The sequence below is a fragment of the Sesamum indicum genome, linkage group LG10, assembly GCF_026168435.1.
Source record: "Sesamum indicum cultivar Baizhima isolate 11 linkage group LG10, ASM2616843v1, whole genome shotgun sequence".
NCBI lineage: Eukaryota > Viridiplantae > Streptophyta > Magnoliopsida > Lamiales > Pedaliaceae > Sesamum > Sesamum indicum.
In genome coordinates this window covers 18223022-18248644 of record NC_142666.1, presented here as the reverse complement: position 1 = coordinate 18248644, position 25623 = coordinate 18223022, and the positions used below count along the sequence as shown (strand labels likewise).

Below are 25623 nucleotides of genomic sequence, written 5' to 3'. Positions count from 1 at the left end.
ATTACTATGCTTAAAAAATATTCTATGACAATTACATTCTTTTGACTCTGTATATATTAAGTTTACCTCCTTTTAAATATAGGGTAAAATTGAAAGTTTATGTAATTCTTTTGTTGATGTAACAATTTTTTGTTCAAATTCTAATGGAAGGGGGTCAGCTGGATATGGAGAATTCTTAGGGGTTATTTAAAATTTTACGGAAAAAAAATATAATTTCAAATTTTTAAAGGATCTATGTGATATTAACCCTTTGGAACGAATAATGTTTGGCAAGCTATTGCGAGATCAAGTTTTTGGAAGTTGTGCTGCTACCACTTTTCTTACTGTAAGGACTTCTAGAGAGACCCTAGCCTCCAGTGACTCGAAGGGGAAAAGACCAGCTCTTCGGTTACCCTTCCTTAGGGGCCCTTCCTCCAGGCTCTAAGCGCTCTGATGCTACACCACCTCCCTATCTTCTTTCTCCTCCTTGGGACTTAGGAGGGACTACTCCCAAGCCACATTGCTCCTATTCTAAGAGCTTGTATACTCGCCAGCTAATTGATCACGAGAGGAGGGGGAATCCTCCATGGCTTCAAAGATTTTGGGAGGGGTGTTCATCCTAGGGGGACAAGCGTCTTTTATCTCTGATGCCAAAAGAGGAGCTCGATAGGATGTTGTCTTCAGGTTTAGCCAGGGTAAATGACTCCAATCCTTTTGGGTGTATTATTGTTGTTCTTTCCTTCATAGTCTCTACTTTTTGTGTTCCCAGGTGGCTGCAATATGGGCAGAGCTCCTACCTCGTCCTCATGTGATAGCTCCCTCTCCTCAAGAGGACGCTTAGAGGAGGAAGTTGGAAGATAGGGTAGAGGGCTTGATGGCCGAAATTTCCAAGCCAAAAGTTGCAAAGAAGGAGGCAGTGGAAATCTGAAAGGCGGTTGTTCGAGCCTGTTCGGATTTTCCCAATATTGAGAAGGGGCAAGAGTACTTGGAGACTTACTAGGAAAGTTGTCTTTGGGACTAGAAGAAGTCGGTTTCAGAAAGAAGTGGCAAAGATAGCCGCGGCCTTCCTGCAGTATGGCTTCTAGGCTTGCTGGGAGTAATTTGTTGGCTCAAGGGTATCCTCCATATGGGGGAAAAACCTTCCTTCCTGAATTTTGACGTAATTGTAGTAGAGAGTGCCCCTGATCCATTCACTAATCCTTTTGCACCCATAACTAAGACCACCTTTGCTGCTCCAGCTACTTCTACTCTTTGGTCGTCCTTAGTGAAATCTTTCTTTGATTTTATAATTTTAAATTAAAAATTGAATTAAAATCACAATACACAATTTAAATATCGTAACAAATATGCACATTAATTAATTATAAAAATTACACATTATTAACTAATTTAAATTATATTTAAATTAATGTTATAAATATTGAAGATGAAAAATTGATACGTTTTTATTATTTTTAAACTTTTGAAATGTTTAAATAAATTGTTTTAAATTTAATTAATTCCAAATTTTAGTTATTTTTAAATTTAAAATTTAAACATTAAGAAAACAGAAGGAGTTCTTTTTGCCTATTTTTAAATTAGAGAGTGTTTTTTTTATTTCAAAAATATGTGGCTTATATAGGATCGAAGATGAAGGAATACACTCCTATGCTTGTGAAGAATGTGAAAACCAGTAGCCTGCAGCCAATAGTTTGCTCTAGCCGGCAAACACTGATTATGTACTTATGTTATACTTGATCAAGCTTTTTCTAGCCCAAATCAGAGGATGAGCATGTGTAAATAAGGCTGGTGACACATACAGATCGAACACTCTTAACATGTTCAACAAATTATAATAGAAAAATCATGATTTCCATGGAAAATCCCCAACCATAATATAAGACTCTTAGTGTGTATATGAAATGGACAAAGAAATAAATGCATTTTGATTAATACTTCAAATATATATATACAATTATAAATCGAATCTCTACAGTAATTCAAAGAATTATGATCAGTTCAAACAATTACGTATATCGTCGTCTTTGATTGCATAAATTACTTGGATGTTAGGGGTTTAAGCAACAACAACGGTTGGAGCATGAGCTGCATCCACGGTAGTTGTGGGATTATGGGCAGCACGATGAGGACTCAGTAGTGGAAATGTGCGGCAAGTGGAGCAACCACTGGCCGGGGGCGACGCCACCGTCGCTGCTCAAGAGGCCAACATGGCACGCGATTCTTTGTTTCTTTTGCTCATATAGAGTTGGTAAAGACGAGTATAATATAAATTAATTAATAATATTTAGATTATAAATTCTAAATAAACAAAAATGATATTCCATAATATATATTAAGATAAAATGAATTTCTAATAAAAAATACATTATAGTAATAAATATTTAAAAAAATTGATTGAGGTTGTTATTCGAGTAAGTCGTACAATTTGATTATTGTCAATTCTTTATGCATGACATTAATAAAATATTAAATTTATTATGAACTAAAACTTAAATATTTATTATTAACTAATAATAAGGTATTTATAGTGAATTAATAATAAAAAAATTCAAAACCCATAAATATATATAAAAGGACACTAAACAAAACTATGTGAAAACGTTACTTGTGAAGCCGTTTCACAATTTCTTTTTTTTGTTTTTCACAGTATTTTTCGATTAATGACATTGCAAAAACTTAAATAAAACAAATGTGAAATCGTTATTAAAAATATATATTTCTGTTGAAATCGTTATTCGAGGTAGTTTGTAGTATTTGGTGCAATTATAATTATAAAACAGACATATACTTTGATGGTTCACATCAGTAAACCCCCACAGATAACAGCAAGTGCAGTTGACGGAAGGATGTCTCTAGAGCACTGGACTGATTCGTGTAACTGTGATTATTTTGATGGCCATCAGACAACATATTTGCTCCCAGTTCAGTTTTTGTCAAGATAGATGAAACAGTCAACATTCTGTCAAATACAATTAGAAATTACTAGAAAACTGAACAAGTAATCCAGGTTTCACCAGGTAAATAGTATATTCAGAAGTCAACTTACAATGAAGGGACGGCACATGATGAACAAGACCTACTACTATCATAAGCAGCAATAATTAACAATATTGGGACCCAAGTTTCAGACAGATGTGCACTAGATATATTGGAATCAAGTATTCTAAGATGCTTCAATCATTTAAACAAGAAATACCATAAAAAAGGGGCCAAAAGGCTTGTCTAGATAGTCAACTCCTGAGCTTTCAAAGGCTTAGGAATAAGGTTAAAACTTAAAAGAGATGTTAATGGAAGCAAAATGAAGAGGAGCTAAGTTACACTGAGACTCCTCGAAATACATTAGTTAACATTTCTTTCAATATCTTATGTATTATTCTGTATATTTGTCACTTGAACCTTATTGTTTAAGGCAAGCAACATCTCTTTTACAAAATAAATAATCTCTTCTGACACCCGAAAATTATTATAAGGATCAATCCAGTTACACTATAACTTGCAGAAACATTTTGTGTTCGAGAAAAGATGTCGTGTTTCAGCCCGAAAACGCGACTTTAAAAGATGATTGTCCGATGAAGGCGATTAATGAGGACCGCAGGATCGAGGGCGCGAAGGAAATTGGGAAGAATTTTAAGTCAGGAGTTCAAAGCGACGTCGTTTTGAAGCAATTAGGGCATACTTCGACAAGGGGAAGAATTGGGGATTTGAAGGAGAATCCTCCTTCCGGATTTGGCCAAGCAGGCGACACGTGTACGGCTGGGAAGTAGTGGACCGTTGCCACAGCTGCTGTCGTCCCATTTTGAAGGATTCAGACACGCGAGAACAAGAGCCAATCATGGTCTGAAGAAGGACGGATTACACAGCTAGCTTGCAGAAGTTTTAATGCATTTACAGGCTTTTGATCCTTACATTTTTGTCTGGATTGTATCTTGCTTTTAAAAGGAAATGAGATTGTAAGGAAAGGGATATCTTTTTAATGAAAACTCTGAATTTTCTCTCCTATCATCTTCTTCACTCCCCACCCTTCTGTTTCTAAGTTTCTATTTTTCTGCAAATTTCCACTGCAAACGTTACATTTGGCCTCAGAGCCAGACCTTCCTTGGACCTTAAAAACTACAATACTATAAGAAAATGGCTGATGGGACACGTCTAAAAGAATTGCAAGAAGCTCAAAAGAAAGCGGATGTCATGTTTTTAGATGAAAGGGCAAAGAGAGAGGCTAGTGTAGATGAACTTCATGGAAGAATGGATCAAATGTTAGAAGTACAAGAGGGTCTCCAAGCTTCAATGCTCAATATGGAGCATAACATGACCAGTTTACAGCAGCAGCTGCAAAGCATGGCCGATCAAATGCAGCAATATAACAGAAACAAGTCGATATTGGGAGAAGGATTAACAGCTACTGTGGACAAGGGATCCAACTTCAGAGCCACACCATATAATGCTCTCAAACAGGAAGGGGAAAGCAGCACCAGACATGAAACCAGTGGGAACCAAAGTTCTGGGACATACAACATCTTGAACAGGCTAGAATTTCCACAGTTCAATGGGGAAAATGCAAGAGGATGGGTGAGGAGGTGCTTGAGGTATTTCCAGTTGATACCAATACCTGAGGACCAAAGAGTATCCATGGCCTCCATCTACTTGCAAGGTAAGGCTGAACTATGGTACCAAGGGTATGTGGAAAAGAAGGAGTTCAGATCTTGGGAGGATTTCGTGGTCAATGTATTGGGAAGATTTGAAGCCCTCAACAATGCTGCTGTTAACACTGAGTTCCACAAATTGCACCATGAAACTACTGTGGATTCTTATCTTGAAAGGTTTGAGGAATTGAAAGATCAAATGGTTATTTTCAACAGAAACCTGGATGAGAACTTCTTTATGATGAAGTTCATAAGTGGCCTCAAGGATGAAGTGAAGCTGTATGTCAACAACTGTGAACCAACCTCTCTGTACCAAGCTATCAACCTCGCCAGGAACCAGGAACAAATGGTCAATGCCATATTAAAAAAGGCCCAACACCCCACTAAAAACCTACCTCCAAAACCACCCTTTAAACCACCTAACAAAAATCCTTCACCAAGACCATTTCACCAGCCCACCAGATACCTAACTGAGGCTGAAGTGAGAGCCAAAAGAGAGAAAAACCTTTGTTACAGATGTGATGAACCCTACACCCCGGGGCATAGATGCAAATACAGGCAAGTCTATATGTTGCTAGAGGATGAGGGAGCCAAGGAGTGTGAAGAGAATGAGCAGGGTAAGCAAATTTCTGAATCTGAAGCTGAAAAGGAAGAGGATGTGACTGTCTCACTTCATGCTATGAAAGGGAGGTTCTACTACAGGACCTTGAGGTTGGAAGGGATAGTAGGGGATAAGGAAATACTTATCCTCATAGATAGTGGCAGCACACACTGTTTTATTGATGAAAAAGTAGCTGGGATTTTGGGGTGCAAGCTTGAGGAGACACTTCCAATGATGGTGAGGGTAGCAGATGGGAGTAAAATCAGTAGCCATTTGACTTGTCCCAAGTTTAATTGGGAGGTACAGGGGCACAAATTTACACACTCAGTTAAATTGCTCAAGCTTGGGGGCTATGATTTAATATTGGGCTGTGACTGGCTTGGGATGTATAACCCCATTGAACTTGATTTTCATCAGGGAAGACTGACTCTCACTCGAGGTACTAACAAGGTGACACTTAGATCATTACCTTGCAGGGCAAAAAGAGGGACAGTATCCACATATTCCTTAGCCCAACTGATGAAAGGAAGGAGCATTGAGGTTCCAGGAGAATTACTGCTGAGCCACAAACCTCAAATGGAAGAAAAAGGGGGTTCACAAGTACAAGCAGTGTTACAACTATATGAAGAAGTATTCAAGGAACCACATTCACTGCCACCTGAGAGGAGGATTGAACATCGGATAGAACTACTTCCTGAAGCAATTCCAAAAAGGCAACACCCCTACAGGTATGCCTATGGCCAAAAGACAGAAATAGAGAGGATTGTCAAAGAGATGCTGAACAGTGGAATCATAAGACCTAGCCAAAGCTCATTTGCTTCACCAGTGTTATTAGTGAAAAAGAAAGATGGTGGGTGGAGGATGTGTGTTGACTACAGGTACCTAAACAAACTCACAGTGAAACATAATTTCCCTATTCCAGTCATTGATGAGCTGTTAGATGAATTACATGGAGCTAAATTCTTCTCAAAAATTGATTTGAGATCAGGGTATTTTCAGATAAGAATGAGAGAAGAGGACATTCCAAAAACAAGTTTTATTACTCATAGTGGGCACTATGAGTTCCTTGTTATGCCTTTTGGGTTGTGTAATGCCCCCTCCACATTTCAATCACTTATGAACACTGTTTTTGAACCTTACTTGAGAAAATTTGTATTGGTATTTTTTGATGACATTCTCATCTATAGTAAGGATTGGGGTCAACACTTGGTACACCTCAAAAAAGTATTGCATCTCCTCAAGGAACATCAACTGTATGCCAAGAAAAGCAAGTGTTCCTTTGCTCAAAAGGAAATAGATTACTTGGGACATATTATATCTCACCAGGGGGTATCCACTGATCCACTTAAGATTGAATGCATGGTTAAGTGGCCTATACCTGCCAGTGTCAAGGAATTAAGGGGCTTTCTAGGTCTCACTGGTTACTACAGGAGATTTATACAAGGATATGGGGCCATAAGCAAGCCACTTACCTCATTGCTTAAGAAGGATGCCTTTGAATGGAATGCTGAAGCTGAAGATGCCTTTAATCATCTTAAGGAGCTGATGATTTCAGCACCTGTACTAGCCATGCCTGATTTCTCTCAGCCGTTTATTGTTGAAACTGATGCAAGTGGAAAGGGAATTGGAGCTGTTCTAATGCAAGGTGGAAGGCCTATCTCCTACCTCAGTAAGGCTTTAGCTGCAAAAAACTTGGGATTGTCTACTTATGAGAAGGAGTTTTTGGCTCTCTTACTGGCTGTCACTAAATGGAGACATTATTTATTGGGAAGTCATTTCATCATAAGGACTGATCAGAAAAGCCTCAAGCACATTCTTGATCAAAGGGTGGACTCCATGCTACAACAAAAATGGGTGACCAAGTTGATGGGGCTTAGCTACGAGGTCCAATATAAAAAGGGGAATGAAAATAGGGCTGCAGATGCCCTTTCCAGAAGGTTACACCAAGGAGAAGAGGCTCAGTTACAAGCCATATCCACACAAATTCCACTGTGGATACAAGAGATCCAATCTAGCTATGAAGGGAATACTCTTTTCAAAACCATAATACAGTCTAAGGTTGTTGATGCAACTTCTTTTCCTGACTACAGTTATGACTTGGGAGTACTTAAAAGAGGAGGCAGGGTTTGTGTGGGCAGCCATGGAGGAATCAGAGAGAAAGTTCTCAAAACATTACATGACTCTGCACTTGGAGGTCATTCTGGCATACATGGTACTTATCAACGGATCAAGTCCTTATTCTATTGGCCTACTATGAAAACTGATGTTCAGGAGTGGGTTAAAGGTTGTGAGACCTGTCAAAGAGCCAAGCATGAGAACAATCCATATCCCGGATTGCTGCAACCTCTGCCATTACCTGACCAAGCTTGGTCATGTGTATCTATGGATTTCATTGAAGGATTGCCAAGTTCAGAGGGTAAGGATTCCATCTTAGTTGTGGTGGACAGATTGACAAAGTATTCACATTTCATAGCCCTCAAACATCCTTACACGGCTACTGTAATTGCTAAGGTGTTCTTTGACAGTATCTATAAATTGCATGGTCTACCTGTTAGTATCATTTCAGACAGGGATAAAGTTTTCACCAGCAGGTTCTGGAAGGAATTGTTCACACTCTCAGGAGTTTCCCTAGATATGTCATCCTCATATCATCCCCAAACTGACGGCCAAACAGAAAGAGTCAACCAATGTCTTGAGAACTACCTCAGGTGTATGTGTATGCAAAAGCCAAAGAAATGGGCACAATGGCTTACTCTAGCAGAATTGTGGTTCAACACTAATTATCATTCAGGACTCAAGGCCACTCCTTTTCAAGCTCTCTATGGCTACCCACCCCAACAGCTCCCCATAGGACCTTACTTGCAAGGACATCACTCAGATGTAGCTGAGCTGATGCAGGAAAGAACTAAGGTTCTGCAGTTGCTGAAGGAGAATCTGCAGCAGGCACAACAGAGGATGAAGCATTATGCTGACAAGAAAAGAACGGAGAGGGAGTTTCAGGTGGGTGATGAAGTATTCTTGAAGCTTCAGCCTTACAAACAGACATCTGTGTCCTTGAGGAAGCAGCTGAAGCTTTCTGCCAAATATTTTGGCCCCTACAAGGTGCTCGAGAAGGTTGGCCAGGTTGCTTATAAGCTTGAACTACCAGAAGGGTCTAAAATTCATCCGGTCTTCCATGTTTCCTTACTGAAAAAGAAGATAGGGTCCAAGTATTTCCCTTCTGTAAATTTACCCGAGTTAGAGGATGAAGTATTCAAAATCTATCCCATTGCTATCCTCGGTCGAAGGTTAATCCCCAGGAATAATGTAGGAGTCCCACAGGTACTGATTCAATGGGCTCATTCCAATCCGGAGCAGGCAACATGGGAAGATTATTATGTCGTTGCTGCCAAATTTCCTGGTTTTGATCCTTGGGGACAAGGAGCAAAAAAAGGAGGAAGGAATGTCGTGTTTCAGCCCGAAAACGCGACTTTAAAAGATGATCGTCCGATGAAGGCGATTAATGAGGACCGCAGGATCGAGGGCGCGAAGGAAATTGGGAAGAATTTTAAGTCAGGAGTTCAAAGCGACGTCGTTTTGAAGCAATTAGGGCATACTTCGACAAGGGGAAGAATTGGGGATTTGAAGGAGAATCCTCCTTCCGGATTTGGCCAAGCAGGCGACACGTGTACGGCTGGGAAGTAGTGGACCGTTGCCACAGCTGCTGTCGTCCCATTTTGAAGGATTCAGACACGCGAGAACAAGAGCCAATCATGGTCTGAAGAAGGACGGATTACACAGCTAGCTTGCAGAAGTTTTAATGCATTTACAGGCTTTTGATCCTTACATTTTTGTCTGGATTGTATCTTGCTTTTAAAAGGAAATGAGATTGTAAGGAAAGGGATATCTTTTTAATGAAAACTCTGAATTTTCTCTCCTATCATCTTCTTCACTCCCCACCCTTCTGTTTCTAAGTTTCTATTTTTCTGCAAATTTCCACTGCAAACGTTACAAAAGAAGAAATGTGGACAGCTGAATATGGAAACCACTAAGTTTCAGGAGAAATAACTATGCATAATAACAGTAATCTAGTACAAAGATAGACAGTACAAATACAGGACAGAGTCTTCTACCACAAGACCTTATCATTGATTCATCAGTTAAGGCTACCTCCCGACTTTGAGATAAACAAAAATGTGTACGCCCCCATATACTGTTTAGGCTAAGGCTAATCCTTTTCCTCACTTGCATAGCCTTGAATAAATATATCAGTTGTTCGGTTCCGGACCTTTCTATTCCAGGAAAATATGTGTCCTATTAAATTAATATCTACTAGAGTAGAATATTTTCTTTGAATCATTCAACATAGAAATATGCTGTCACACGCTATAGTGTGTTGCATCAATCTACTCAAAGTCAATAGTATAGTCATCTTTTTTGGTATTCATAGCAAAAAATCACATCCCAATTGTGCTTTATCATACCTATCAAATTATAGCAGAAACTGCTATAATGTCAATGGCTGAATTTGCAGTTTCTTTAGTAGTACAAAGTCTAACTGAACTGCTGATATATGAAGCCAAACACTTACGTGAATTACGAGGCCGAATCGAATTAATCCAGATGAAGCTAAGACAACTGCTATCCATCTTAGAAATTGCAGATGCCAGACAAGAAGCAGATGAAGGGATTAGCAACTGGATTGCAGAAACCAGGGAAGTTGCCTATGATATTGAAGATCTTCTACTTGTAGCAGTCTGTTCAAGAAAGGAAGGAAGCATTTTGAAAAAGTATACTCACATGTTCAAGGAAGTTTCAAGCCTCCACAATCTGGAGCCAAAATTCCAGGTTATTGAATCTAAGATTTCTGCGCTGCAATCAGATTTACGCATCTCTAATATAAAACCACGCCAAAGAGGACTTACAAACCCAGTTTCCCAAAGACACCTAGAGCAAAGAAGATCTTATTCACATTATGTCGAGGAGGATTTTGTTGGTTTGGATGAAGATGTCAAAGATCTGGTGGCAAGGTTAGTGCAGGAAGATGGTGACAAAAGTTGTCAAGTTGTCTCCATCACTGGGATGGGTGGCATAGGAAAAACAACAATAGCTAAAAAGATTTACCATCATAAAGATATCCGGAGTCATTTTGATGCTTTCGCTTGGGTCTGTGTATCTCAACAATGGCAGCAAGAGGATGTTTTGCAGAGGATCCTTAACAAGCTTGAACCAGAAAAGAAAAAGGAAATCAACAGAATGAAAGTTGAAGAGCTAGTTGAGGAGCTTTTTGAAGTCCAGAAGAAGAAAAGATGCCTGATTGTGCTGGATGATGTTTGGGGAAAGGATGTTTGGGTTATACTCAGACCTGCCTTCCCTCCCAGACAAGTAAATAGCAAAATAATTCTCACAACACGCAACAGAGAAATTGCTCGTTATATAGATAGGGATACACCTTGTCATCTCTATCAACAGCGACATTTGAATGAAACAGAAAGTTGGGAACTACTTAAGAAGAAAATCTACCGTGGATTAAATATTAGAGGTATTTCTTCTTCAGAATGTGCAGCAATCCACAATTGTCTTCTAGTTATTTTCTACTTTCTGAATTAAACCATCTCTAAGAATCCATTAATATGATGGCTCAAGCATACTGGTTTCAAGAAACTTTCTCATTTTAGGTTTATTGATAGCTAACTGATTGAATTCTTTGGTTGATAGCATAACTTTCTCAAGCTGATTTGGAATTAATCCTGTGACTGGTACTTAAATATGTGAACCCTTCTCTATAATTCATAATGACTGTCATGGCACCCTGCATATTGTATCCTTTAATCACCTGTACATCATCAACCTGGCCCTCTTTACCCTCCTTGCCAAGGCCTTTCTAACATCTGCACCCATTTGCTTCATTCAGTCACAGCTATATCTATCTGAACCAGATGCTGACTTGATGGCTCTTTAACAGACCACCTGTACAATCAATGTTATGCGCATTGCTTAAAGCCTGAACTCACGTCCTCCCCTTGGTTGGCAACTGAATATCAGAAGACATCATCTTAACTGCTATCCGCCTAGCTGTAAAATTTTCCTGTTCAACCATCATATTCCATGACAAGATAAGACCTTTTTTTTTTTTCAGAGCTTCCAAAGTGGTCTTGATCCTCCTTCCACAAATTTTAAACTAGGCCCAGATACAGGGGCATTATGTAATCTGAGCATTCATGTGGGTAGCGCAGACTCCATGACCCCCTGCAATAACCATGATAAGACTCTGATAGCTTAAGATGACTTATTACTAGTGTGGCATCTGTTCACATTGGTAGGCGCTGCATTTGGACTCTTAAATCATTCTTTTCTGGTACAGAATGTTTAACTAGTTAATATCTTCAACATTTCTATCAACCATTCAACTTGAACTTACGAACATGGATCAGTTGCATCTTGTACTTGTATTTCCATAAGGACCTATAGACTTCAAGGCCATTCGTCAGTGCTTGTATTTCTCAAATGGAATTAAAGCCTCTATAACTCGGGAGCAGCTATATACTTCTTGGCTTGGTGAATAACTAGGATTATCAGGTGTTTTTGCCTCTGCTAGCTTACATGACACAAGAGCTAATATGTTTCCTGGGCAAGAGACAAAAAGGAAATAATATTTCTTTCATTGCTTCCCTGCTCAGGCTAAGGCATCCAAAGGGGTCAAATTCTGGTAGAAATCAGCAGATGCCCTTAATGAGTGGATGCAAATTGGTCAACTGAACTAATACAAAACTTTCAGGTGCTTCTGCGACCGTTTCTACTAACTATTTTGTCATTATAAACATAAGCTGGAATATCACAACAAACAATTCTCAAAAATTGATAAGATATAGTAGCAATCCTTACCCTTGCCAGATACAACAGCATGGAAAAAAGAACTAGTCCATCCCATCCCTTCCAGGTTCATATGTAGACCTACATTGGATCTCTGATTTTTGGCTTTATATTAATCAGATAAAAAAGCATGAGGATATCATACTAATTATTTCTGTTAATTCCTAACACCATCTTCTTCGACCTTGCAAGTCCATTTAACTACACAAATACATCATTTTAACTATCATGCAATATTCTTTAGATAAAAGGCAAGCTGATGGCGGCGATGGAGGTGAACATGAGTACAGCTCTGGCTCTGAGGATGACGATGCAGCATCAAGCACAGCAAGCTTCCACTCATGCCTAACTGATGAGGAGGAGGAAGAAGTCACAGGACAGCTTCACAACTCCAGTCCTGAAGATTGTGTACAAGGTAAGAGACTTCTACCAGTTGTCTAATGTAGACCTTTAAAAGTTATCAATTTTCTGTATAAGTAAACACAATCGTGCAACAGGTGTACACCAATCAGCTTCTGCACAATCTCCTTTAAAATACTGCACCTTAAATTTGGACAGCACTCGCTAAAGTTTTGTAGCATTTGAGGAGTTAATTTAAAAGTTTTAAAATTATATTTCTTCTTTGTTTTTTATTGCAAACGAGAATTTCACAACCCCTTCCTTTTCCATGCAAGAGAAAAAATCCCTTTTTTGGTATAGAATCAACCTTAAAAGAGTAGCATTCTGATTTTTCTTTCTTATCTTCCATAGTATATGAAGCATCTTTATATCTGTACATATTTATATTTTTTAAATCTATTCCTTGGATTCTTGAGTTTAACTGCTAAAATAATTGTTAGTCCCATATACTTGTACCTTATTTGTACTATCTGTGTTGATTTTGTTGTCACATCCATCATCCTAGTCAAATGAATATATATACTAGGATTCAGTGCAAACACAACTCTGTATGCAACAGAGAAGAAGAGCCAGGATACAAATACATATACTAGGATCACTTAGTCAAATAAAATACATAAAATAGGATTGAGTGCAAACACAACTCTGTCTTCAGTGCAAATACATATACTAGGACTCCTTAGTCAAAATATCTCTTTGTAAATTCATTTAGCTTCTCGTGAGGATTTATTCAATGTGTAGAAGACCCAGGTCAAGGAATTACTGGATAAGTTTGAACTAAAATCTTACAAAGTGATTCAGTAATCATATGAAAGACAACTACAGCAATTAACATCCATGAGCAAAGGGAAGCTCCACCAGCCTAATACAAAAAAAGTGGGAGATGAATAAGTACCACGTACGGATACCAATATCTTTCAATTCTGATCCAGGAGCAAAGAAAAAGTCCAAGGGCTTCCCATGAAAGGACCCAACTTAACCAAAAAAACCAGAAAGCAGTGTTCTGTTATTTAGTCTCTTCATATGGCATGCTATCCTGTGGTCCTTCACAAGTTGCACTTGGCAATTAAAAATATGGTTCTTCATTTCCTCTATACAAAAGGAAATTAACCACATAGCAGATCAACATTTATATAATGATGTCATACACCAAAGTATAATAGTAACAGTAGTATAGAGATATGCTAATTTGCTAATTTTACTCATTCTACTGCTGATTTTGCTTATTAACTTAATCCTGCAGACCATAAAAACCAAATGGACATGGAGAGACTAGGAAAAAAGATGGTTGGACAGTGTGGAGGATTGCCATTAGCTATCATTGTGCTTGGGGGACTTCTGATGACAAAGTCTACAATAAGTGAGTGGCAAACTGTGCATAAAAATTTCAATTCATATTTAAGACGAGCAAGAAGCACTCGAGAAAGTGGAAGAGTTCATGAGGTGTTAGCTTTAAGTTATCATGACCTACCCTACCAGCTCAAGCCATGTTTTTTGCACTTAGGCAACTTTCCGGAGGATTTTAAAATCCCCACTCGGAAGTTGTATCAGTTATGGGCTGCTGAAGGCTTCATATCAGCAGAATTTTACCAAGCTGAGGAAGAAGAATCAATCATGGACATAGCAGAACGTTATTTAGGTGAACTGGTGCAGAGGAGCATGGTCCAAGTGCGAGTGGATGAAGTCACTGGCCGCTTCAAGTCTTGTCGACTTCATGACCTTACAAGAGAATTATGCCTTTTAAAAGGAAAGGAGGAAAATTTTTTGAAAAAAGTTCCTTTGCGGTTCGAACCTGAATTAATAGGTTCCCCATCTTCATCAACTAAGGCAAGTGTCACACGAAGACTCTCGGTTGCCGTTGATTATGATTTTGACAGTTATTTTCCTCCTAGAAAGGAGAATCTTGAGCATATAAGATCAGCCATGTTCTTTTCCAGGCTCACCGACAGAAGAAATCTTCAGCTAACATTGGACATGGCTTGCAATGACTTCAATCTGCTAAGAGTGTTAGACCTTGAAAGGTTTTGCTTTGGAGGAAAGCTATCTAAAGCTATAGGAAATTTGATTCACCTCAGATACCTGAGCTTAAGAGGTTCACAATTTAATAAATTGCCATCATCAATCGGCAATCTGAAATACTTGCAGACACTTGATCTGCGGGCACCTTTTCTAGTATGTGTGACCATTCCCAATGTCCTGTGGAAGCTGAATCATTTGAAGCATTTGTATCTCCCCCCCTCTCACAGGAGCTCCAGTAAATTGCAGTTAGGTAGCTTGAGCAAGCTGGAAATTTTAAAAAATTTTGATACAAGAGTCTCAGATTATAGAGATATCCCTAAACTAGTTAAGCTTCAGAAACTGGCAGCTATTTTAACTATGGAAATGGAGAATTTAGCAGAAATCATTAACTGCCTCAAGATGGAGCACAACCATGTCAGAGACTCCTCTTTCCGTATCCGCTATGATTTTCAGTCAGAAAGAGAGTTCACTGTTCTGAGGCAACTAGTAGGTTTTACCCATCTTCATAAACTGGATTTGGTTGGCCTCATAAACAGACTACCAGAACATTCCCATTTTTCACAAAGTCTCACCAAATTAACTCTGAGAAGCAGCAGACTCAAGGAAGATCCTATGGCTACTTTGGAGAAGCTTCCTAATTTACATTCGTTGATACTACGTAAAAATGTCTTTGAGGGGAATGAGATTTCTTGTTCCCCGCAAGGTTTCCCACAACTAAGAACTTTAGAGCTCCAGGGGCTGGTTAGCTTAGAGCACTGGAGAATAGAGAAAGGAGCAATGCCCAATCTTTATTATCTAAAGATTGATGAATGTATTACCTTGAGGATGGTTCCTGAAGGAATTAAACATATTGCCACTCTGAAGGAATTGGTGATTGCTAACATGCCTGCTGCCTTCAAACGCAGGATTCAAAAGGTGCAGGAGGAAGAGGGAGAAGATATTTACAAAGTTAAACACATTCCATCAATCACACTCACTGAGATGAGCAGCTCCAGCATGAAAGAATTGGAGAAGCAGCTATCAGGTACCCTAACCTAATTCTCCTTATAAAGAAAATTTCTGCATCACGTAGGCAATTCAAATACTACTTCCATTCTTATCCTTCTTGTCCAGAATATCTTCCACTACCTATTGCAGTTTCTTCTGACACTTTCTTCATCAGCAGGAAATTCTTATTCTGTACTACTTCAAAGTTTCTCTCCATCACTAGTACCTAAGGAATGGAAAAATACATGAAAGTCTCAATGGTAGGTCATGCTACAAGCAAGCTACAGATTTCAGGCATGTCGATGGAGAGCTGCTTATGAAATGAATCATTTGTTCTTACTGCTCTAGGGCTAAATCTTGTACGAAGCTTTTCTTGTGCCGTTATATCATTAGCTTTTCCATCAATGGGTGAATCATGAGTTGGGAAAAGGAGTAAGAAGGTTAAAAAACACAATAGCTTGCAAGAGGTTTCAAGTGCTCAATCTGTGGGTAAGTCGATTTTTAATGTTTGAACCACAGGATATCTAAAATTCTAGTATGCAAAGAAGTTTCAACACTTTGTTTTATTACATATTGAGTGTTTTTCCATCTTTGTTTTGGGGAGATGATATTTTGATGGTGGGACTGGAAATCTATGCACAATTAAAATCCGTATAGATGTGTTCTTGGAAATAGTTGGTTAGTTTTTCTTAGTATTTTCTAAGAGTGGAATTGGGAAAAAGATGCAAATATATATATATTCTATATTAATGCAATGATTGGAAGATGCAAATATACATTTTCTTCTATGTAGGAATGAAACATGTACAAACATTAGGCCTTGTGATCATGTTAAATCCATATCCACCACCAGGCCCTCATGAGAAAAGTGTACAAACTTTTTACTTGTACAATATATTCTTAGGAATTACTCAAATGTAAATTAGTGTAGTAAAATTTTCAAAATCTATTACTATGAATCAGTGGTGGCAATGCATAATATATGATCAAATCGAGTAATTTCACATGTTAGGCTTGATAATACTTTTTTTTCAACTTTTTGTAATGATATTCAAGTTTCGCAGTTCATGTAATACTCATAGTAACTAATTGAAACTTTAGCTTATTTCCTAACATTATTTCAACAACATTACATTGCATCTTAAATGGATTTCTAATGGCATTTAAACTGTTCAATTTGAAACTAAATATTGATAAATATTTCAATGGAAAGTTAATCTAAACCAAATGTCTTTTATGTATCATTAGGCCTTATAATCATGTTAATAATATTTCAACACCAACTCCATTACATCAATTAAACTTGGTTATTTGTGAGAACGATGTTTATACCTTTCAACTTCTTACGTCTGCACATTCATATATTTGATGTAAATCATTGCTCGCGTTAAACGGCATTTTCTATTTTTTAATTACAAAATTGTATTAGTATTTTTCAATTCACTTATGGGACCTAATTCATATAATTCTTCTGTTAGTATATTAAAAATTATAATTCTATTGCATTTGCTGTTATCTACCTCATGCCATTATGATAAAAAGCAATTAAATAGAAGTAAAATCAACAATATACAAAAATCGTCCAATATAAATATACTCAATTAATAGGAGATTCACTCATTTCAAATTTTCCAAAGGCAATTCCAATATAATAAGATTGATGATTTTCAATTTGCAAAGTTTATGATGTAATTTTTAATATATTTTGGTATTCATTTCAAGCTTTAGTATAACTTTTCTGAACATTAGTCATGTCCAGTCCATGTAAACTATTATTATCAAATGTTATCATAAGGCTACTGGTGAATTAAGTCTCCTTACACATAAAATACTAAAATCTCCTCCAACAACATTAAATTATTGTTTACCTTTGCTCTTCTAGTTTTGTTGGGATATTGTTGTAGAATTGAGTTTAAGCACACACACACTGACACACACAATATATAATCTAGATATAATCAAGTGAAATGTGGTTATCCATAGATATAACTAAATGAAAGTTTAGCAGATCCTCATACAAATTGCCAGAGGTAAATAGGGAAATCTGAGAAATGTACAAGCTAAATATTGTTTAATTTGACCAGAAGAATTCACAAAGAAATTACGCCAAAAGAAGATGCCAGCAGTTTTTATCAAGGTAAAAGAATACAAATCAGTGGAAAAACTCTTCACCAATACCGGACAAGGATAATTGCCTCTAGTAGTAAGGGAAAATGACCAAGTCAATGAGAAGCCATCCCAATTATCCAAAAGGCAGAAGGGATCAACTGTAATGGAAACATGACCTGTAAATTTTATCTGGCCACAGCATCAGTAGCCAATCATAGAAGTAAGACAAGATCCTTAATAGCAGTGACTTGGCATAGAATTAGTAATGCAACATCTTAGGAAGTATTAGGTAGCATCCTAATGCAGGAAACTAGAAGCTCTTCCCTTTGCATAATTGATGGTAGGATAATTGCTGATTCAATAGCTGCTCCTCCACCACACAGGGTCAACAGTATCAATAACTGCTGGAACAATCAAAAGTTATACTGATTTCAGTGCTGACAAAACAGAAATTTTAAATCCTACATCCAAATCCACCACCAAAACAAGAAGCGAATGGAAGAGAGCTATAGAACTACCAAGATCATTGACCAGCAGAAATACATTATAGTTTGCAATCTTATAGCAAGCAATCAAAGAAGGCAGAATACCTAAATTCAACAATTCTATAACATAGCACAAAAATTTGCTAAAATTGGTATTCGAACGAAGCTTGCTTGTATAACAGAAAATATAAAACCAGATGGCTATTGCTAAGTGATGGATGGATTAAATTGCTCCATATCCTTTTATTTAAGAATCATTTGAAATTCAAAGTTTCCAGATGCATAGTTTTAAAAGTTTAATGATGCCACAGAAGTAACGCAAGTCCTAAACCTTACAATCCGAACATTTGCCTCCTACTAAAATCACATAAGCATTGGAATGCTCTGCTACTAAACCGGTCAAGACAGGGAAACATCTCCAGTCATTTGAACTAAAAAACATAAACAAACAAATACGCAACTGCCAAAGAGAGATATTACTTAAAATCCTAACTAAAACATTGTTAATTAATAATCTCACAATATGTGCTGAAGCATGATTAGCTAAACAAATTAATGATAAGTTGCCCATGTTCCCTCTTCAATGACTGAAAACTTCATGGTATATTGAAGCCCAGAACAGGGATGAGAGGAGCACATTGTCTAAGTCCATTATCATTCAAAGCTTACAATTGCCATTTCTCGGCCTATAAGCTCTGCAAAGATGGACTATGAGAAAAATATAGCCGATTTCAGTTTCAACCCAACCTTCTAGCTTCTCTATAATGATCAGAAGCTTAAATCTTTATACCAGAGCATCAATTCTTCCACCCAACAACCAACCTCCCACAAACAATAATGGTGACATTTTTACACAACAAGCATATGCATTCGCAATTCTAGGAAACAACATGCATTCAACCATCGAACCAGAGTACTTGCCATCGAAAAATCACAAGGATAAGGAAATGGAACCAGTAAATCCACAAGAGGTGATACCAGAATCTACATGCAGAATTACAGAATAAAAATTCTAAAAGAAACACAGAAATAACAGGTTCGACCAACTGAAGAAAAGGGGTAGTAAATCAACCAGTTGGTACCTCCTAAAAGCGGGGCTCACAGTTGGGCAGCCTTCTGCACAGCTTTGAAGCTGATGAAAAGAAGCAATTCTCTGAGATCTTTCATTATAGTAATTTAAGAACAGGTTTTCTAATATATCATATCAATAAGAGCATTTTATTTAATTTTAATTCAAGAAGAGGTCAAAAATCGTAAAAAAAACCAGTCAATTTCGCACTAAAAGCGCTTGAGATCCACTTTCCGTGGCTAAGTTTTGTCAAAGTGCGAAAAGTTGTTAACTTAGTTCTAAAATATAGGACGATTTTTAACAATTTTAGAGTAAAAAGGGACTTGGTCTAAATAAATATAGCAGTAAAGATGATCATCAAATTTGTTTTTTGGGTCCTCATCTCAAAACTTCTGTGAATAAAGAACGGCATTTGGCCCATTTTAGGATATATATATATATTTTTAATTTTAAATTCTTTTTTTACTATATAGTAGTATTATTGAAATTGAGTAATGTTTCAATTTTCTTTAAATTTGTTTATTTACAAATCAATTATTGTAAATGAATATTAATCGTTTCTATGGATTTTAATTTTTTATAGTTGTCTTTTGAAGTAAATTTCCATCATTTGCTGGTTATGAATTAAAGTATTTGGGGACCGAATTTTATAATTGTTGAATAGAAAGAAGAGAAATAGTCCCAATTATATAGTGTTAGGACTAGAGAGAATTACAAATAAGGTAAGGATATGAGTGATCTATTTTACAAGAATAGCAACTATAAAATAAGGTAAATATACACAAAATCCTAATCAATCTTCTAACACTCCCCATCAAGTTGGAGCATATATATCAACCATGCTCAGCTTGCTACATAAGAAACTACTCCTCTCCTAAAGCCTTGGTGAACATATATGTTGTTTGTTATGATGATGGAGTAAATGGAGTCCAAATTCTTCCACTCATCACTGCTTCACGGATGAAATGATAATCAATTTCAATATGTTTTGTCCTTTCATGAAATACTGAATTGCATGCAATATGAAGGGTTGTCTGATTATCACATTACAAAGGTAGTGGCTCATCGTACAAGAATCCCAATTCTCCCAACAAATTTTTTAGCCACATCATCTCACTAGCATAATGAGCCATAGTCCTGTATTCAGCTTCTACACTAGACCGAGCAACAACAGTTTGCTTTTTACTTCGCCAAGTAACTAAATTTCCCCCAAGATAAGTGCAATATCAGAAGTAGATCTTCTATCATTTCTAGAACCAGCATAATCAACATCTGAAAAAGCTTCTATTTTTAATGACCATGTTTCTTGAACAACACTTTACCCGGAGCAACTTTAACATATTTGAGTATCCTCAGTGCAACTTCCCAGTGGATAATTCGGTGTCTATCCATAAATTGACTCACTATGCCCACAACAAAGGAGATGCTTGGGCTTGTTCCCATCAAATATATTAAGCTTCCCAACTAGTTTCTGTATTTGGCGTTGTCTTCAAAATACATACCATTGTCATTCTAAAGTTCAGAATTGAATTCTATAGGAGTATCAACAGGTTTGGTGCCAAGTAAGCCAGTTTCTTAGAGCAAATCAGGAGCATACTTTCTTTGGGATAGAGAGATACCATTTTTGCTATGAGCAATCTCAATGCCCAAGAAATATTTAGGGCGTCCCATGTCTTTGGTAACAAAGTGTTGTTGCAGATATGCCTTCGTCTTCTCTGTTCCCTTAATTTCACTTCCAGATATTAGAATGTCATCAACATAGATAACCACAATAACTATGCCGGATGGTCGTTGTTGGATAAATACTAAATGGTCTGCCTGACACCTGTGAAACCCAAATTCATTAATCACTTTGCTAAACTTGTCAAACCAAGCTTGAGGACTTTGTTTGAGGCCATAGACCGCTTTTTTTTTCTGCACACCATGTGTTTATTCTCACTCTGAGCAACATACCCCGGAGGTTGCTCCATAAAGACAGTCTCACTTAAATCACCATAGAGAAAGGCATTCTTTACGTACATCTAATACATAGGCCGATCCTGATTGACTGCCAAGGAGAATAGGACTCGAACGGAATTCAGACGAGCAACAAGAGAGAATGTCTCAAAATAGTCAACTTCATAAGTTTGAGTGAAGCCCTTGGCAACCAAACGGGCTTTATACCAATCAATACTCCCACCAGCTTGGTACTTAAGAGTGAACACCCACTGACATGACACCACATCTGCATTAGCCGGAGCAGATACAAATTCCCAAGTGCCGCGAGAAATTAGAGCTAACGTTTCCTCATCCATTGCCAACTTCCACTTAGGGTGTAATACTGCTTCATCGTAAGTCCTGGGGACAAAAGTACTAGAGAGCTACGTAGTAAATGTATGTTAAGAAGACTAAGGTGGTCATACAAAATGGAGTTAGCTAGTGGATGTGTTGTACAGTACGTTTACCTTTGCAAAGAGCAATAGGAAGGTCATTATCTGGCTCAGTAGTTAGAGATGAAGGAGGAGGTGCGGGAAGAGACGACGAGTAAACAGAATCATCAAGCGCGTTGGATGGTACTTGGCGACATCGAACATACACCTGTAGAGGTCGCGAGAAATGTCCGAAAATAGGTACCAAAGGAGACGCAAAGGAAGGAAGAGGCATCGGTGTAGAGGGGGAAGGTCTATCAGTGATGTTTTTGTCTCTGTCTGTTGAATAATAAGGGGTAGACTCAAAAAATGTAACATCAATAGAAGTGAACGATCTAAGAGTTACAGGATTGTAACAAGGATACCCTTTTGGAGGTAGGAATAACCTAGAAAGATGCACTTGACAGACCTAAGAGTCAATTTATCAATATCACGAGGGAAGTTATGTGCAAAACACACCTCCAAAAATCCGAAGTGAAACAGAAGTAAAAAAATTTTCTTTTAGAACACTATTACTTCTTCAAAAAATAAAATTGCATTTTCAAAATATTGATGAATTACTAATAACATTTCATCCTAATGGTTAAAACTGAAATTCCATAAACGAATTTAAGGTCATGAGTTTGAGCCCCATTGGATGTATAGATACTTTATCTGAGTTTCTGAATTTGTTTATTGTTATGTCATATTAATGTATTGTTGAATTGATGCATAGATCGGATTATCGAGATATTTATATAATTATGTATGTAAATTACCACTTAAACAAAAATTGACAAGTTGTTCAATCTCTTTCAAAATTTTATTAGTTCCCACTACATCAATGTCATAAATGACAAAACATATCTACAAATGAAAGTGTAAGTGAGATGCTGCAACTGTTGCAACATATTGTTGTTCACTAATTTGGTCTCTGAAGCATATCAAAATATCGATCAATGTCAGAAAATGCGAAAGATAAAAATGTTTCCAGAACTGATCATGATAAGGGGTACATAATTTGCTCAAGACAATAACAGATCAAGTAGTAACACTCAACACATATTTATAGAGATATTTCTCTTTCCATTCAATCAAAGAAATCTGGAATTATGGTCAATTTATTGTACAACTTACATTATTCATGGGATTAATCGATAACGCCCGGAAAAGTGTATACACAGATACAATGGCAACACAAAACTTGGTTCATTCTGCTTTGCCGTCTTGGTTTTCTTGCTTTCTTAATCTTGATACCATATGCTCGCTTCTCTGCTCAAGAAAAGATGTATATCAACATCAATGCATAATATCTTCCACACATCCATTGATCAATCACAAACAACTTTACTGATCCACATAATACAAGAGAATTGTAAGAGTAAAGATGCTAATAAACAAGAAATGTGGAGAGCTATGTGCAAACTTGTTGCAAGTCTGCCCAACAATACGGTCATCTGAATTTTAGCAGGTTTATACTGTATACAGGACTTCGAACAAATTCACTCATTACTTCTCATTGTGCAGGCTTGTTTAAGTTGCAAGTAACTTCTGATGCCATTTTGGAGAGGCTTAAAGAGGCAAAAAAGACGTCAAATCGAGAATGACACTATTTTACAACCATGAGGAAGTGGATTTTTAGATGGAAATCAACCTTTGTAAAAAATTCACAAAGTGTCTCTTTTCTCATATATAAGAGATATGAAAACGTTCAATTTTGTTGTCATTCAATCACATCCCTAAGGTCGATTGCCACTTTGAGTAAATGGTCCTTTCTTTTCACAAGATTGCAGTTACGTTCTTTCAAAATTATGATCCATGGGGTATTGGAAGATGGAGTACCAACCTGCTCTGTGTAAGGCAGATACTTCCCATCAAATGTCACAACAGCACGATCCTTTCCATCTACGCCTTTGACTTTTTCAACCGAGCAATAGAAGTCAATGGCGGACATGCTGATCATTAAGGTCAGCATACCAGCAGAAGAGAAAAGAAGGAAAAATGGGTCAATCAAATTCATGAAGTATTGTGATTAGAAGATGAAAATCATGTTGCCGTTATGGTGCTGTACATGACCCCCTTTCATAAAGAGATAAAATCAATCCACTATGGTTCTGGTGATATAAGCAGGCATCTTTGCACAGGAAGCAAAATAATACCACGATAAATGAAGCAATGTAGGGGAAATACACATAATAAACTAAAGCAAGTCCAAATAGTAGGAATCAACCGTAGCCATCAAACTGATGGTAATGACAACATAACTCGTATTACTGGAAATTAGACTGTAGTTGGGAAAAAAAAGACATGAAATTCTCTAACTTTGAACTTTATTAAAGAAAGTTAGTAGTCAATAAAAGGCATGCTGTTCAGGAAGAGGGTTACATCAAGTTATTGATTCATTGTAATGATAGGGTGATAAATTCTGCACGACTAAATATTTTAGTAATTCATAGTTTGAGGGTATTTGATAATTCTGTGAATGTATGCGTTCTTGTGAGGATTTACTTCAAATCCAGATTACCCATTTATTAGCTAAGTGGCCTGAAAGTTTCTTCATGTTCAGCCATAAGATGTTCTCTTAAACAAATTATCATGTGATATTCGCATATATAGTAAATAGAATAAGCAAACACAATAAGATTATAGTGCTGTAACAACTAGGAGCAAAAACTTACATCCCGTCGCCAAATTCTTCATTTATGATTTCCTTAATACTCTCCCCAAAATGCATAACTGCTTCATGCAATCTGGAAACATGGAAAACAGAACCTTAGAAAATCCACAAAAAGTAGAGATTTACAAGGAGCAACGAAAGCTGGAACTTGAAATGGCTTTTTCAGGCAAACTTGACTTAGAATTAAAAAGAGCTACATCCAGCATCACTTGGCGAGTAGAAAGGAATCAAGATTTATTTTCACTTTACAGTTTTGGTTCAGCTGAAGCCGATCATTACACACTAAGAATGCTACAACAGTTTAACTTAAGTGTTTCTCAACTTTTTACTGACAGGAGTATTTTTGAGTTACAACTTTCCTTTGAATCAAGTTAAGAAACGAAGAATCAAGGCTTCGTGTTTGATCATATCTTCCACAAAATGAACTTAATTATCCTTTATAAGAGAAATCTTATAATCCAAATAGTTTGGCTAGCATTCTATGATTTGTAATGATGGCATTGAACAATGCTTAGTCCAATCCAATTACAATATGTCACTCTATCTATGCTTACAGTAGGAAGAAAAAAGGTTGCCTTTCACCGAAATTCAAAAGCAATTCTCTGAAACATAAACCCCTAATCATTCAAACAAATGAAATTCTTGCTAGCATTCAATTTTCACTCAAACTACTGATTGCTGCCTCAATCTATAATAAAACAAAAAGCCCATGAGAAATGATTTCAAGAAAACCGAAAAAACAACATCAGAAAAGAAAAGAGAGTGGACCTATAAACAGTGGGTTCTTGAATTAAATTAGGGTCATATGAACGAAGGGGTGGTTGCATCATTTCATGGAGGAGTTCATCGGTCAGTCCAGGCAGCGCAGCCCGGAGAAGAGGAGCAGTGGCCGGCTTCAGCTGAGCTTGGCGCCTGAGAAGCTGAGCAACGTAGACGTTGGTCAAGCCGGTCTCCTCCGCTATCTGCCCGTAAGTCTTGCCCGATTTACGCTTCAGAGATTGGAGTTCAGCCGCAGTCCTAGCTTTGACGCTGCTGCTGCTGCTGGCTTCCATAGTTATGTGGGCTCTGGTTTGGCTTCTTCAGCTCCTTGAAGATGAGGATAACAATGATTAATACGCCCTGCTTTCTATTTTGAGATTCCAATTTAAGAAATAAAAGTAAATAAAAATAGATTAAAATTCAATTTATACTCATGAATTTTATGATTAATATTATTTTAATACTTGTGTTGTTCATAATAACTTAATTTATTTTAATAATCACTTTAATACCTAATTTATATTTTTATTTATTTTTATACTAACATAAAAACAATTAATTCATTAAATAAAAAATTTATATAAATCTCAAATTTAATGTATTTTTCTTTATTTGAACCAAACTTTCAGATTTTATATTTGATTATTATATATACATGAT

The 25623-nt window shown here is 37.1% G+C and overlaps 2 protein-coding genes and 2 long non-coding RNA genes across 13 annotated transcripts; 2 read left to right on the top strand and 2 right to left on the bottom strand.

Moving 5' to 3' along the window:
• The first annotated feature begins 270 nt into the window (after nt 1-270).
• On the top strand, nt 271-1193 carry LOC148786752 (uncharacterized). The gene is made up of 2 exons (XR_016067808.1): nt 271-674; nt 749-1193. It is a non-coding gene; the product is annotated as an uncharacterized LOC148786752 (long non-coding RNA).
• Nucleotides 1194-2675: 1482 nt separating this feature from the next.
• Nucleotides 2676-19444, bottom strand: LOC110012702 (uncharacterized). Of its 3 annotated transcripts, none has more exons than XR_016067764.1 (5): nt 19154-19444; nt 13261-17990; nt 10000-12469; nt 9791-9848; nt 2676-2938 (listed from the first exon to the last, which is right to left on the bottom strand). It is a non-coding gene; the product is annotated as an uncharacterized LOC110012702 (long non-coding RNA). The 3 variants fall into 3 exon arrangements; XR_016067765.1 differs by having other exon boundaries at nt 13261-17987; XR_002287907.2 differs by lacking the exon at nt 9791-9848 and having other exon boundaries at nt 10324-12469; nt 19154-19443.
• On the top strand, nt 9494-16033 carry LOC105171799 (putative disease resistance protein RXW24L). 8 transcript variants are annotated; one of them, XM_088885703.1, is made up of 5 exons: nt 9494-10741; nt 12317-12487; nt 13715-15514; nt 15656-15737; nt 15871-16033. In XM_088885703.1, exons 1-4 carry the CDS (start codon nt 9712-9714, stop codon nt 15724-15726), a joined length of 3072 nt encoding a protein of 1023 aa, XP_088741829.1. In that variant the 5' UTR covers nt 9494-9711; the 3' UTR covers nt 15727-15737; nt 15871-16033. The 8 variants fall into 8 exon arrangements, with proteins under 8 accessions (XP_088741829.1, XP_088741827.1, XP_088741828.1 ...); XM_088885701.1 differs by having other exon boundaries at nt 15826-16033; XM_088885702.1 differs by having other exon boundaries at nt 15656-15771.
• A 3148-nt stretch (nt 19445-22592) lies between the features above and the next one.
• Nucleotides 22593-25320, bottom strand: CYN (cyanase). Its single transcript, XM_011092967.3, has 4 exons — nt 24973-25320; nt 24206-24277; nt 23374-23482; nt 22593-22799 (listed from the first exon to the last, which is right to left on the bottom strand). The coding sequence occupies exons 1-4, from the start codon at nt 25254-25256 to the stop codon at nt 22737-22739; spliced, it is 528 nt and encodes a 175-aa protein (XP_011091269.1). The 5' UTR covers nt 25257-25320; the 3' UTR covers nt 22593-22736.
• Between the last annotated feature and the right edge of the window lie 303 nt (nt 25321-25623).

Bases quoted from the DNA above. Each gene is read 5' to 3' on its own strand.
- CYN (XM_011092967.3), bottom strand. From the start codon at position 25,256: ATGGAAGCCAGCAGCAGCAGCAGCGTCAAAGCTAGGACTGCGGCTGAA. The intron at 23,483-24,205 runs GTAAGTTTTTGC...CTTAATGATCAG, and splicing joins GAAGAATTTGGCGACGGGAT to CATGTCCGCCATTGACTTCT. The intron at 22,800-23,373 runs GTTGGTACTCCA...TTTCTTGAGCAG, and splicing joins ATCTGCCTTACACAGAGCAG to AGAAGCGAGCATATGGTATC.
- LOC105171799 (XM_088885699.1), top strand. From the start codon at position 9,712: ATGTCAATGGCTGAATTTGCAGTTTCTTTAGTAGTACAAAGTCTAACT. The intron at 12,488-13,714 runs GTAAGAGACTTC...TTAATCCTGCAG, and splicing joins TCCTGAAGATTGTGTACAAG to ACCATAAAAACCAAATGGAC. The intron at 15,515-15,652 runs GTACCCTAACCT...TTTCTTCATCAG, and splicing joins ATTGGAGAAGCAGCTATCAG to CAGGAAATTCTTATTCTGTA.